Below are 14,572 nucleotides of genomic sequence, written 5' to 3'. Positions count from 1 at the left end.
CCATCATTTGATATATAATGCTAAACCACACCCAGGAATCAACCATGATGGATGCATTCTTGTCATCAATTCCTATAACACATTTTGGGAAATCATTATGATGCTTATCTCTTACACAGAGAATCACTTTGGGATTTAAATTTGGTTCAGCATCTTCCTGCACTGTGATGCAATTAACCATATTTACAAGATTAGTCTTCCACCCTCTACTTGACATCTATTGCACACCTTATCTGTGGATGGGCATCCTTTAAAATTTCCCACGTGGTACAAACTTCCAAAACATGACCATATTTTTCACCGCAGACCTCTAGGTGTCACTATCTCTTCTATCTTTTACAATACAGATATCCAATTTAATGTCATTTTCTTTGGCCAGTGGCACCATATGTCATGTAAAAATGTCTCAGATTGCTCAGCTGCCTTAGCAAATTGTTAGGATAGCACTTTCTGTGCCCATTCATAATATTCATCCACTTTCTTTCCTGAACCACTCTATTTATGTGGTAGACGTGAATTCACCGGCTACAGCAAGGGTTCTTAAGGCAGACATATATTCTTCAATTGATTCATCTTCATTTTGTATCCGAGTAAAACAAAGCTCTCTATCACTGTTATTTTTCCAAATATTAAGCTCAAATGTTTTGTGGCATGTTCACACACATCCACATTTTGCATTCTTTTAATCCCACTCCCTAAAAAAATCCAGTGTTTTAAATGGGATAATTCCCTTGAGGTGAACATTCTTCACCTTCCAATACTTCCAAATGAGCTGTAAAAACATGATACCACAATTCCCTGCCCATACTTGGATCACCGGTGGCATGCAAAAAAAAAAAAAAAGGGAGAAGAAGAGCGGGGTGCGGAGGAGTGGCAATGCTCGAAATAATGTTTAGGGTCATAAATACACCAAAAAACATTAACAAGTCTACACCAAATGCCCAGTAAGACTTACTGGGAGCAGAAAATATCACATCTGCAAACAAATTGACAGCTGATTGAAAAAGGGCAGTTGCAGTTAATGAAGATTGAGAAGCCAAGTACTCGATGTTTATTTCCAATAAACAAAATGATTTAACCCGCAGATGTAGAATAAACAAAGAAAACAGAAAATATGTTTGTCTTAACAGCCCTTCGGCTAAAATACACTCAGGGCACAAGTCCTAAAGTAAGAAGTGAGGGCACTTGACATCAAGGGACATGACATGACAGCACGTGACATCACACTTGGCATTACAACCAATGACCTCACAGGAAGTGGCATCAGATCAGAACACCTCAGACATATGTTTAGCAGTTCCATCATGGCTATATTTGAGTGCATTCCAAGATTTTAAAAGAGAGATTTTGCATTGGAGTTGTGCCAAAAAAGCTACACAACCCAGACACAAAATCCGGCCCTCAACTTGTTCATTAATTTTATAAAAACGCTGGCACAAAGAAATTGACAGCAAGGATAAATGTGTCAGTAAATCATTTCTGCTTAATTGGTCGCAAAGTCTGCATTTTAAAATATCTTATTGGGTTAAGGCACCTGCTACAGAGATCTGTGTGTGCCCAGTATGCTTCAGGGAATAATAATAATGGTAAAATAATTCTGGAAATTAACACACTTGTTGGAGAAGTGTGTTTTTTCTAGTCCAAGTTTTGAATCCAAGAAGCATGACAGATAATACCTCTCCTGCAAAGTATATCATGTAACACACAGATGCCAGATTTTTATTTTATGTAGATAGGTGTGTGGGTGAATGCTTTTAACACATATCATTTTGTAACTTGCAGTTCACAACTTGTAATCCTTCTACTATAACACAGGGAGCTACAAAGAACATGTGCCCCCTGTAACCCTCACTGTATTATTTAACACATCCAGTACATTTATTTACACACGTCGTTTATGGTCAATGTAGAACGCAAAGCACTCAGACACCCTGAATTGGGGTGAGTAGCACCAAGGATGGCCGGCTCTACCGGGCATTTCTCTGGGAGAATGGAAGGGTGGGGGGCTGCCTCTGTTGCAGTACAGCAGTTTTAAAAGCACTGCAGAGTTTCTTGTACATCTAACAGTTGTTAGGCAACAATAAAAGTGCCATAATAACTCTGGTTATTAACTAATATACCTGCTGGAGAGAGATATGAGTTTCTGTCTAGTGGCAGTTTTAACCCATCTAAGGTAGCACGAATGGTTAATTTGTCTGCCGCAAAGACAGTGTACTATACAGATCACAGAACAGTAGTTATGTGTATAGCTCAGTGGGATACTGCTTTAGTCACAGACATCCTTTCCTTACTGTGTCTCATTGTAGTAGTCAGGCTCCTTCGCTATGCACCCTGTGGGGCCTGGTCTGATACAATTTGCCAGGGCGACTTTGGGTTCCTAGTTTGAACCTCTGTAGAAATATAAAAGAAATAAAGCAAAATAGTGGTATTTAAATTGTTATATGTGTAACTACTGGGACAGACCAACACATCAGACATTCTTACAGTATATGCATATGTCTTACATAGAGGGACTGAATAAAGTGAAAACCATGCCTCTCTAAAGTACCTGTGAAGAGATATCAAGCTATGTGCCTTTGTTTCCTCCGTTGCAGAAAGGAGTGAGGCTCCAGCTGGCTTCCAGACAGGATAATAAAACAAAAAGGAAGCCCGATGACCCCTTAATTTCAGCCTTTGTCCTGGGTGAGCAGAATTTAAACTAAGAAAGCCCCCCTCTTTGTCCTGCACGTTGCTGCTCAGAACAAAGGAAAGCATACAATGTGTAGGCACTGCTGAAGTGTGTGCAGGAGCTCCTGAAAGTGTCCTGCTACACCAAGACAAATTCACAATATTTTACTGCAGCCCAACTTCATGGCAAGGTGGACGGTGTCACACTGAAAATAGTGGGTGGATGCCAGCCACCCGCATGTACACCCAATTTATTTGGAGGAATGGAGGCGGCAAAAGCAACAACAATGGTCATCTACTTATGAAGACCTGAACAGCTCATGACCTGTTGATCACAAACATATTCTTCTATCTACCCAACCATAAGAAGGCGTCCTGGATGCACCCACGCAGCAAGCACTGGCATCTCATGGACTATGTCACAGTAAGGAGAATGGACAGGCAGGATGTGACTAAGGCCATGTGCGGCACAGACTACTGGACCTACCACAAACTCATTCTCTCAACATGCAAATCCAGCCCAGGCGGTGCCCACAGGGGAAAAAGACCAACAGGCGATTGAATGTCAGCAATTTAGAATGGCACTCCACGCAGCAGAACCTCAGTGAGCACCTCAACAGTAAGCTTGACCAACTGAGCTTTGGCACAAACGGTGCAGAAGAGGACTGGGCAGCTTTTAAAGATGTTATCTACCACACCGCTATCACTCACTTGGACCAGAACACACACAAACACCAGGACTGGTTTAACAACAATGATGAAGACATTCAGAAGCTGCTGGATGAGAAGCGTGAAGCCTTCAGATCCCTCCGACACTATATCTGCCTCCAAGGAGGCAGCCTACAACTCCATCAAAGGCCAGGTGCAAGCAAAGCTCAGAAAGATGCAAGACTTCTGGATCAGCAGAAAGGCAGATAAGACCCAGAAGTACGCTGACAGCAACAACTCCAAGCATTTCTACAATGCCCTGAAGACCATCTACAGGCCACAGTCCTCTAGAACATCGCCACTGCTTAGTGCAGACGGGTCCACCCTGCTTACTGACAAGAACGCCAACCTGAAAAGATGGGCTGAGTACTTCAGTGTCCTGGACAGGCCGTCCTTTATCAATGCCAAAGCCATTGACCGCATTCCACAAGTCGCCATCAACACCTGCCTGGCAGAACCCCCAAAGGAATCAGAGGCTAAGGAAGCAATTAAGCTTCTCCCTAATGGTAAAGCACCAGGCTCTGACTCAATCCCAGCTGAAATTTACAAGGCAGGGGGACCAATCTTGTTACATAAGCTCACCGATCTCTTTCAGACCATGTGGCAACAGGAAGTTATCCCTCAGGAGCTTAAAGATGCCTCCATCGTCCATCTCTACAAGAGAAAGGGAAACAGGCAGTCTTGTAACAACCCTAGAGGAATCTCTTTCCTGGTCATTGCCTGCAAACTCCTTGCCAGAGTTCTCCACAACCGCCTCACTCAACACATGAAAGATGGACAACAGCCAGAGTCAGTGCAGATTCAGTGAGGGCAAAGGGACAGTGGACATGATATTTGCAGCATGTCAACTACAGGAGAACCTGTCCAGGAACAATACAGGGACCTTTATACAAAGTTTGTGGACCTGACCAAAGCCTTTGGCAACGTCAGTCATGAGGGGTTATGGCAGATCATGGAGAAGTTTGGTTGCCCAGGCAAATTCATCAGTATGGTGCACCAGTTCCACGACCGCATGCTTGCTCAAGTACTGGACGATGGAGACTCCTCCATTGCCGTACCAGTCACCAACGGAGTCAAGCAAGGCTGTGTGCTGGCACCCACGATGTTCAGCATGCCATGCTGTCAGATGCCTTCTGTGATGACGACGAAACCAGCATCAAGATCAGATATAGGACTGATGGCTGGCTCTTCAACCTGCAAAAGCTACAGGCCAAGACCAAGGTTGAAGAGGACTTTGTGCACAATTTCCTGTTCACAGATGACTGCACACCTCAATGCTTCCACCTAGGCTCAGATGCAACAGAGCCTGAATCGTTTTTCCACTGCCTGCAGATATCTCAGCCTCACAATCAGTACCAAGAAGACGGAGGTCTTGCATCAGCCCGCACTGGAGAAGACGTATACAGAACCAACTATCACTGTTGAAGGAGAAATCCTGAAGGCTGTTGACAAGTTTACATACCTCAGCAGCACACTCTACCTCATCATTTATGTTCACAGATCTGGAGACACACACATTGCCAAGGTAAGCTGTCCACTTGTGCTCGACGTGCAGCAGAGCTTTCCGAGCCCGCATCGGACTGATCAGCAACAGCCAGACACACTGTTCCCAGTCAATCTCCTCAATATGATGTCCTTGGTCATTGTCGACAACGGACAAAAACCATGACACCCAATTTGTGCCCTGAATATACTTAAGCTTGCTGTGTAAAATTATCACGGCCAACATCTATGCTGATAATTTCACTCCTTCACTAGATTCCTGTAGACAGTTTCACAGCCTTTGCAATGAAATCCTCCAGGATAAATTTCTGTAGACCGAATCACTGCTGCTGCATGCTCCATAGGTTCAGTCAGAGGCTCAAGTAATGTCAGAGCCTCTGTGTAACGTAATGCATTGTCACCAATGACATTGAAGTTGCAGACTGATACATGTCACACTAGTTTCAGGCTCCCATCAATTGCATGCATGCAACCAAACTGATCTGCTGTCTTGTGCGCTCAGCCACCTGATTAAAAGACATTTCATGTGCACTGTCACAAAGCGATCATATTCAGAGTTCCCTTATTTAAAAAAAAAAAAAAAAAACACACAACTGTACACATGCTGTCAACAGAACTGCAGCTCAGGGGTGATGGACAACCAGAAGAGAGAAATTAACCTAGAAGAAAAAAAAAGGCACTCCTTTATTCATGGTTTCCCTTTACCTAATTGCGGATTACAAGCTTGTTCAAATAACGCTCCTACACATTGAAGGAGGTCTTGAAAAACTGTAATACAACAAGAACCCGGAGATAAAGAGCAGCGCTCCCTCCACCTCAACATAGGGTCTGGGTAAGAAAGTTAGGAGCCCTTTCTCAACCACCATTCCACGTTGGTGGAAGCCAATCTTACACTTCACATCCCATGTTGGCACATGCCACAAAGCTGCTTCTGTATTTCAACAGTCATCATCTACAATTTTGAAAGGAGGGGCCACACGCATGTAAGTTGAAGTTTATTCCATTCTACAGGAGCAGCTCCCAACAGCGACTATCTCCCAGTTGAGCCATCATCGTTGTCCTTTATTCCACCCTCACGTTTCAGAACCCCCAGAGTAAGTATTCTAAGAGCTAAATATAACGTACTGCAATTGCAGAATATAAACACATAATCTATTCAGAATCTGTACAAAGCAAGGCTAGTAGGTTAAGGGGCCATAAACTAAGGTATCTATACAAGAAATATCTGTTTTGGCCTTTAAATCTCCATAATTCTGGCAATATTTATGGTCATTGGTTAAATATTATATTTTCACAAGATAAGGCTAATGAGAAGCAGATCAAGAAGCTACACATTAGAAACAATCAATGGAGTAGACGGAATAAAAGACTGTCAACACATGGTTTCTTGGTCTAGTGACAAATATGTTTTCCATTTGCCTGTTATAGGCCGCCACAATAAATATTTCAGGTCAACTATAAATTAATAATGGGGGGGGGGGGGGGCAAGGACAACAACACAATCCATCTGTGGTGGTGGGAGCCTCCGATACTTTCAGGAGTTTATACATCCTCATCCCATAATTTTGACAGGGATCCAGTTTCTGCTCTACAGCTTCCTAGTTAGCAAGAAGACAGCCAGCAATGAACTAGAAAGAAAGGTGTGTGTTGAACGGATGGAAACAGAAATTAGGAAATGGGACCGAGTGTGAAAGCACACTGAGGCCAGGAGAGGGATGATAAAACCTGGGCAGCTGGATTTTGGGAATGATACTCTCAGATTATGGCACTAGAGAGGTGGACAGTGACATAAATAATAGGGTCAAATATGCCGAGGGGAATGAAAATGCCTCTGAAAACTAGAGACATTGAGACCCCCCCCCCCCCCCCCCCCCCCCCCCCCCCCCCACCACCAACACCGTGCCAGTATGTTCTGCTTTCTCTTAGATTCTTTGTTTGGCCAATCTATTTTGTAGCAGAGACTTGAAGGCCAGAGACAGAGAAGCAAAAAAAAAAGTTGTTTTGGCAACAATATATTTTGTAGGTAGAATATGCAATATAAAAGGTGACAAACGCATTACGTTATACGGGCCAACACACTAGATCACTAAAAATAAAGATATTTGTTCGAAGGAGTGAATAGGTGAAAGATGGTAAGAAATACACTGGCGGACCAGAATTACCTAGAAGATATCGGTTCTCATTACAACTCACTTGTTATACAACATAAGAACTACTTACTGCGAGAGAATATACACCATCCTAGGTACACACAGGGCAACGTAAGCAGGTGCAGTAGAGTTAGCAGCCATACACTTAAAATGTAACCTGAAATGGCTTCCTTTCATTAAAAAACGTAGTTCATTGTCAAAGGTTATACATCCATTATGGTTATTAGTTCTTACAATACATTAAAGTGAAATGCATACGTAGTACAAAAGCCAACAGGTAAGAGATACTTTCCTGGAAACGAACAGGGTTACCAGCGACAGATTACTAGAAGTGAGATCTAAACAAAGATTCCCTTTGTTTTGCTGAAAGACCATAGGCTTGGACTGGGAACCAGTTTCCCTGTTCCCATGATACCTTCTGTTATCAAGTGCACTGTAGTCTAACATCGTAGGTGCTACTGTGCAGTGCAAACGTGTCCTATTTATTGCATCTCACTAGAGTGAAAGAAGCACCTCGGCTGTCTAATGCTCAGTACAAGCTAACCATGCAATGAACGCAACAGGCACATGCCAAACCAAACACAAGGCCTACCCTCAATTTCATACCACATTTCGAAACAAGATAATAAACACTAGTGAAAGGGTGGTGCGGGGTGTTTACTGTGGGCCATAAGAAGTGTGGAGCTCAAAGATGCAAGGGGCAGGCAAGGCTAAAGAAAGGAGAAAACTAAGGGAAAGCGGCGGGCGCTTTAAACAGGCAGGTACTCACAAGCACAGAGTACCTGCATTTCTTTAACTTTAAATGGAGAGTACCTGCACTTCTTGGTGGGAATGTAATACCTGTAACGGGGGACTAAAAGGAGGGGTACCGAGACTTCTCAGCAGCTCACAGGTACTCTGGGGCAATAAGTACCTGCACTTCTGTAATTCAATTTCTAGCACTGAGTGGGTGCATGTTCTAATACGGACAGTTGTGGTGCGAGGAAAACTATTGGTAAGAGAAGTGACAATTGGATTGGAGATACCAAGCGGGGGTGGGGGTACATGAGATATGCCTAAAGTAGCATGGGACGCGAGAGAAGCACACGTCCGGCCAACAAAGGAGGGGAGAAACCACAAGTCCGGCAAGGAGGTGAAGGGGTGGGCACAATTCTGGACAGTCAAAAGAGGGGTAGGATTAACTGTGGCAGCCAGGTAATGAGTGTGAACTATTGGCAACGGTACGAGGGATACAACTGTGGCACGAGGGTGAGCACGGTACACGGGTGGAAGAGGGAAAGGCACAGTAGGGAAAGTAGAGGGCAAAGTACGGAAAGAATCAGTACTCTAGCCGCACACCCATGGAGCTCTGTTCTTGTCTGTGGTCAACCACTTCTTCACAGTGCTACAACCCCCGACTGCCCCACTCCCCTCACGGCAGGGCTGATTTTACCCCGCCCCCAAAGCCCTGTCGCCCACATTTCGCTCACCGCGGTACTGCAGCGGCGCTCCCAGCTGCAGGGTAACGGTGCCGCTGAGTGGCTCGCCGGGCCCGTAGATGACACGACTCTCCCGCAGGGTGATATCGAAGTGCTGCACCTTCCCCATGGCCGTGGCAAAAGGCGGTGGGGGGGGGTCGCAAGGGAGCGAAGAGCTCCAACGGCCGAGGGGGAGCCGGCGCGAGCCGCTGAGTCACTTGTCGGACAGAACGGCAACCCAGCCGCTGAAGGGAGCACGGGCCGGCAGCGCGAGACACAGAACACGACCTGCAGCCCGCGAGCCCAGGCTCTACCTGCTACTGTCCCCGTGACGTCAGGGCCGAGGAATGCGGCCTGCCCCTTAAAGGGATCGCGGCTTTCTCACGGCTCCCAGCGCCGACGGTTTCTAACACCGGTCACAGGACAAACACGGGTAGTGGAGTCCAGCTGCTGCCACTGATAGGGTGACCACCCGTCTGTCATTTACACGGACCGTTCGTAATTTCTGCCCAATATCCGTATGGAATTTGTAACGGACAGCATTTGTCCGTACTTTCAATGATGCGAGCTGACAGGTCTGAGGCCTGATGGGCCGACTGAGCTCTTTTGCCGCATTAATAGTACATTTTGAGTTGTTTGTAGCCGAAGTTCCACAGCTTAATCGCCAATTTGTGCTCTCTCGCGGTCTCTTCTCTACTTACCGAATATCTCCCACGTTATTGTGCCTTTCGTGCTCCTTATGGTGCCTGCCTCTTATTGTGCATCTATAGATTACATGCATCTCTTCCTCTTCTTACAGTGCCTGTCCCTCTCTCCGAACCTTCAGATTTCTCCCTTAACGCTGGAAAATAATGAACTGCTGTCTTCACAGACATGAGCCTATAAAACACAACCCATTAACAAACGTGCAAACAAACACAATGCACATCAGCCAGGCTCTGCTTCCTTGCTTTTAATCTTTGTTATCTTTTGTTACGGTGATGCGGACAGGCCACAAGCAGTATTTATTATTATTGTGTTTTCAAATTGCTGCTAAAAAACAAACGGGTGTGTTAAATCGAAGTTCAGACGCTGTGGTTGTGGGTATAAATGTAAATATTTATCACAAGTTTCCAGAAAGAAACAGCTCAGCCATCCAACTCCACCGTTAGCCGCTTACATCTGTCACTTACATTCTATAGAGTCTCACTTCTATTCTGGGATGATGTCAGGCTTGCTGACATCAGCTCACAATACCACCGGGTCTCACGCGGAGTTTCTGCCTCCTTAAAAGGTTAAAGGGGAAAGGTATGTATATGCTGGAAGCAGATTTCCACCATCATTAAGTATTTCATATCTTTGTATTGCGTACACCTGGACTCTTGGCATCAGAGCGCTGTACACATTAAAGAAGTGAAAAATATAATTAACACAAACAGGCACTTTCAAAGCCAGTAGATCTCACGTTTCTGACCAAGTGACTTGGCTAGTAGTTTTTGACTTACAGCACAGCATTCCCAATACTATGCTGCATAGCCAAAAAAAAGTTACAAAAATGTGCCTTGACATGATGTTTGCATTAGAGTTAGGCACGTGCACCACTCATGCACGCCTACAGAATGACACAAGCTTTTTTCAATTTAGTGATTTGGACTAGTGAATAAAAAAAGAAATAGCGCAAAGTGTTTGTTTTTTAATAGCAGGTTGGAAGGAGTGATAACAATGGGTAGGGGTGAGAAGCAAAAGCTGAGAGAGGAGGAGGGTGCAGGTGGGGAAAGCAAAACAGAAGGCAGGGCTAGACAAATAATGGTCAAGAGAGGAGAGTGTGGGTGGAGGGGCTACAACACAGTGGGTGGGGAGAAGGAATGGGTGAGAGAGGAGGAACGCACTGGTGTGAGAAGCAACATGAAGACTGGGTTGGGGCCTAGAACCAAGGAGCAGTAGGATAACATGGAGCAGGTGGTAGAGAAACGCAGAGGCAAAAAAGCAATGGGAGGATTACACAAGGGAGATCGCAACATCAGGGCTCAAAAAATCCACTCAACCACTTGCATTGGCAAGTCTTATTTGATCAGGTCGAGCTATTTTTAATACTTACTAGTCCCTTCTGGTGAGTTGACACTGAACAGGTGCTCTGTTCAGTTGAAAAGTGGAGGGGTAGTAAAAGATGCATTTAAATCTTGTTCTTATGTCACATTTGCTCTGTGTTCACAGACAGAGGTCAAAAGTCAGTTTTTCTTAAAATTAATTTCCCTTCTGACTGCAGAGTTCCAGGACTTTGTAAGGTGAACTGTGTGACCTGCTGCTTAAAATGTAAAATAAAAGGATATAGGGTGTCAGGTATTTCTTAACACACAACATTTAAATGACTAAGTCAACTGTGCAGACATTTCAAAATATATTTCAGTAGTTGTGAAAGCCCTTTTTTATATTTCTGTGTAATGAAAAAAATATTTTAATAGGATGAAAACAAATCGGAATACTTTAGGTGTTGATGTGCAATGGATATGTTTTCTGAAACCCAATTTTCAAAGATTGTTAATACACCATATAGTTTTATCAGTAAAGCTGCAAGTTAGTGGAGAGATTTTTAGACATTTCTTGGAAAGTTACAGTGTGTAGATGACAATATGTTACCACATCATGGTTTAGTAGTATATTTATTGAAATTGAGTGTTTAAACAAACTGAGAAACTCTCCTGTCCTGATGGCAAAGTTGTTAGTAAACTAAAAGAAGTCCTAGATTATGTGGGCTAGACGTCATGGGTATGTAGGCTAGATTCTTGTGATGCATGCATCATACTTTAGTCTATTTAATCAAACAAAAGAGGTTTTGTTTGTACTGCAGAAATGCTGAGCTCACATATTTGAAGGTGCAATCATATGTGAGAACGAAGAAAAAGGAGACTCTGTAAACTATTTCCCTAGGATCACACTATTTGAGACCCGTTTAAGGGTCAAGTACATAACAGTCAGGTTGAGTAGCTTATTTAAGTTACTTGACCTGCAGGTCTAGTAACATTTTTATGATTTTTCGAGCCCTGAACATGGAGGTGGCAGGGAGAAGCACACTGACAACAGACAGCCACTCAGCATGCAGGAGGAGAGAGGAATACAAGGGAGACAGTTGGAAAACATCTGCACTCGGATGGAGCGCTTATGTCAGGTTCGTCAGTGGCCGGACTTCTATTGATAGCCTTGGAGTGATAGAAGAACCTGCAAGTCCAGGTTTTGACTATCCTTGCCTGCTGAAGGTACGGACGACCCTTTCTTATAGCCACAATGCCACCAACAGTGGAACGTCTAAGCAGGTAGTGCCTTCCAGACGGAGCCCCAAGAGGAAATCCCTAAGGGAAACAGCCTCTGATAGTGATTGGAGACTTCCAGGAGGGCAATGAGGGCTGGTACTGAAGGCTGAAAACCAGGACTGCAGCAAGGCACAGAAGGCGCAGATAAGGCAAGTGGAAATGCCAAGAACCAGGAGAATAGAAAGGTTAAGTAAAGGAAGCAACAGGAGCAAGAAACACCAGCAGGAGCAAGGACACACCAGCAGGAGCGAGGGGTGTTGCAACACAAGAAGAAAGACAATCCTGATCCTAATATACCCCAAAACGGGAAGTGACATGGAGAAAGAAACAAGGCCGCCATGATGAATTGGAAATTGCTGACAGGAATGCATGATAGAGCCTCCATGATGAGGATTGGGTATGTAAAAAGCCTTCCACAGGAATTCTCGGAAGGAGAAGTTACAGCTGGCAAGAATATGGTCCCCAAGGAGAGGAATGCCCCAAGCCCACTTGATCAGCGAGGCAAAGAATGACCCTCTGCAGGACTTCCCAGGCTGCAGGTGAGTGTTTTGGGTGTCCCACTGTGCAACGCAGGACACCAGGGAGACAGTTGAGTGAGTGAGCCACAGTTTTTGGTATGACTGCGCGTGAAGTATGATCCCCTCCCGAGGTTCCAGGTATATCAGGGAATTGCTGAAAAAAATCAGCAAATCAGGATAGGAGCACAAGCAGAGGCAGCACCTTTCAAAGATCTCTTTTTAGGAGGATAACACTTCCTATGAATCAGAAACTGTAAATGGTTTCAAAAGAACTGAAAGTCACAAATGTCCTGAACCTCATACTCAGAAATATCGTCCACCAAGACTGGAAGAGGATGAGAGAACACATGGTGGAAGGGATCAAGAATGTAGGGCTTAATTTGAGAGATGTGAAAAACAAGATGCATCTTCCCAAAACCTGGCAACTGAAGTCAGAAGGCCACTGGGTTTATGATATGCATTATCTTGAAAGACCCGTAAAATCATGGTTTAAATTTCTTTAACGAGACATGGTGAGGCAAGTATTTAGAAGATAGCCAAACCTTGTCACCAACTTGATAGGAAAGGGACTGTCGCCGATGAGCATCAGAGGAGTCCTTCATCCTCTGCTTGGACCTCCGTAGATTAAGCAAAACTTTTTGTCTTATCTTTCCAAAGAGCTATTTTCAAATTTTGTAAGGCTGTTTGAGCTTGTTCTGTCCACTTAAATCCACATTTAAGGTTCTCTTTCTTGAGAGTTCAGGCTAGTCTAAGAGGCACAATTCTCAATAAACCGGTGATAGAAATTTGCCAAGCCAAGGAACCATTAAGTCTCCTTAATAGAGGAAGGAGAAGGCCATCCAAGAATGGCACACACTTTCTGAGGGCCCATGGCAGTTCCTGCCTTATTTAGACAGTATCCCAAGTATTCCACTTCAATCTGGTCAAATTCACATTTTTCAGGCTTATAGAACACTTTATTTTTGCATAGTGTATCAAGGACTTGACAAACATGATTGTGGTGGGAGGAGGGATCAGATGACTAAACTACATGTAAATATACCACAACAGTCTCGTTTAGCAGGTCTGCAAATACGTGATCCATGACGTGCTGAAAAATGTATGGAGCATTACTTAACCCAAAAGACATAACACAATATTCGAAACGCCCTGGGGGGTGGGGTTCTGAAAGCAGACTTCCACTCATCTCCTTCTTTGATATGAAGGGGGTGGTAGGCTCCCCGAAAGACTAACCTCGTGAACCTTTAGGCTCCTCTGACTGACTCTGATATCCCTTACCTCTTATCAAGAATATTTTAGTCTTTTATGGTAACTCTATTCAATCCTCTGAAATCAATTGATGGCCATACATCTTTGGCTTTCTTGGGTACAAAAAGGAGAGAAGCCCCCCAGCAGGAGATGAGCGTGTGATGAGTTCCCTTTAAATGTTCTCCTGAACATAATGCCTTACCGCCCCCTTTTCGATTTCAGAAAGTGAATACATTCTTCCAAACAGAACCGTGGCACCAGGCTTGAGGGAGATAACACAGTAGGTAAGAAGACTTCTTTAGGTTTCTGAAATAAATCTGCATACTTCTGATAATGAACTGGGACTCCATGTAAAACTCTAATGGTACCACACAGTTTCCTTGGCGATAGAAGGCTCCTTAGGAGCCAGTAATCTTCTCTAACATAACACAATTTATGACAAAATTAGGAAGCTAAGGATAGAGTTTGAGTCTCCCAGTTGATGTACGGATTGTGTATGACCAGCCAAAGAAGTCCTAAGATCATAACATGGTTGGAAGAGGTAATAATAAGGTCAAAAGATAAGATGTTTTCCAAAGGTCAACCTTAAAGGAGTGGTCATCTCTTTAACCGGTCCTGAGACCAATGGTGTTTCATCTACTGTGTGGACCTGTTCAGGGGATTCTTTGGGATCTCGGGGTATTTGCCTTTCTAGTGCCCATTTTTCTTCCAGGCCCCCTGCTTGCCCGCTGTCCAATAAGGCCAGCACCTTTTCATTTTTTTCATTAGGAAGTTCCAGAAGTATGGGCAAGAGGAACACCAGAATAACCAGTTCTCTGGAGGAACAAATAGAAAGGTTTCCTGACTTTCCTGTCCTCTCCTGGCTTACAGAGGAGGTAACTGGTGTTTCCGGGAACATTCTGTGGACATGTGGGACAACTGCAGATTAGATGACCAAAAGAGCCACAATACATACATAATCCTTGCTTTCTTCTGTGTTCCCTTCCTGTCTCAGAAAATATTTTGTGAGCTACCCCAATCTGCATAGGCTCTTC

The 14,572-nt window shown here is 44.2% G+C and overlaps 1 protein-coding gene across 2 annotated transcripts in view; it reads right to left on the bottom strand.

The window, feature by feature from the left end:
- ARRDC1 (arrestin domain containing 1) overlaps positions 1-8,807 on the bottom strand; it is a 499,552-nt gene extending 490,745 nt beyond the window's left edge. The window contains exons 1-2 of one of the 2 annotated variants that reach the window (XM_069241475.1): positions 8,498-8,807; positions 5,478-5,537 (exon numbers count right to left, since the gene is read on the bottom strand). In XM_069241475.1, coding sequence (XP_069097576.1) covers positions 5,478-5,481 — 4 coding nt within the window. In that variant the 5' untranslated portion in view covers positions 5,482-5,537; positions 8,498-8,807. The remainder of the gene's footprint in view (positions 1-5,477; positions 5,538-8,497) is intronic. The other variant, XM_069241474.1, reaches the window with a different exon arrangement.
- Between the last annotated feature and the right edge of the window lie 5,765 nt (positions 8,808-14,572).

Source organism: Pleurodeles waltl, chromosome 6 (assembly GCF_031143425.1).
Source record: "Pleurodeles waltl isolate 20211129_DDA chromosome 6, aPleWal1.hap1.20221129, whole genome shotgun sequence".
Lineage (NCBI taxonomy): Eukaryota > Metazoa > Chordata > Amphibia > Caudata > Salamandridae > Pleurodeles > Pleurodeles waltl.
This window is presented reverse-complemented; position numbering and strand designations above follow the sequence as displayed.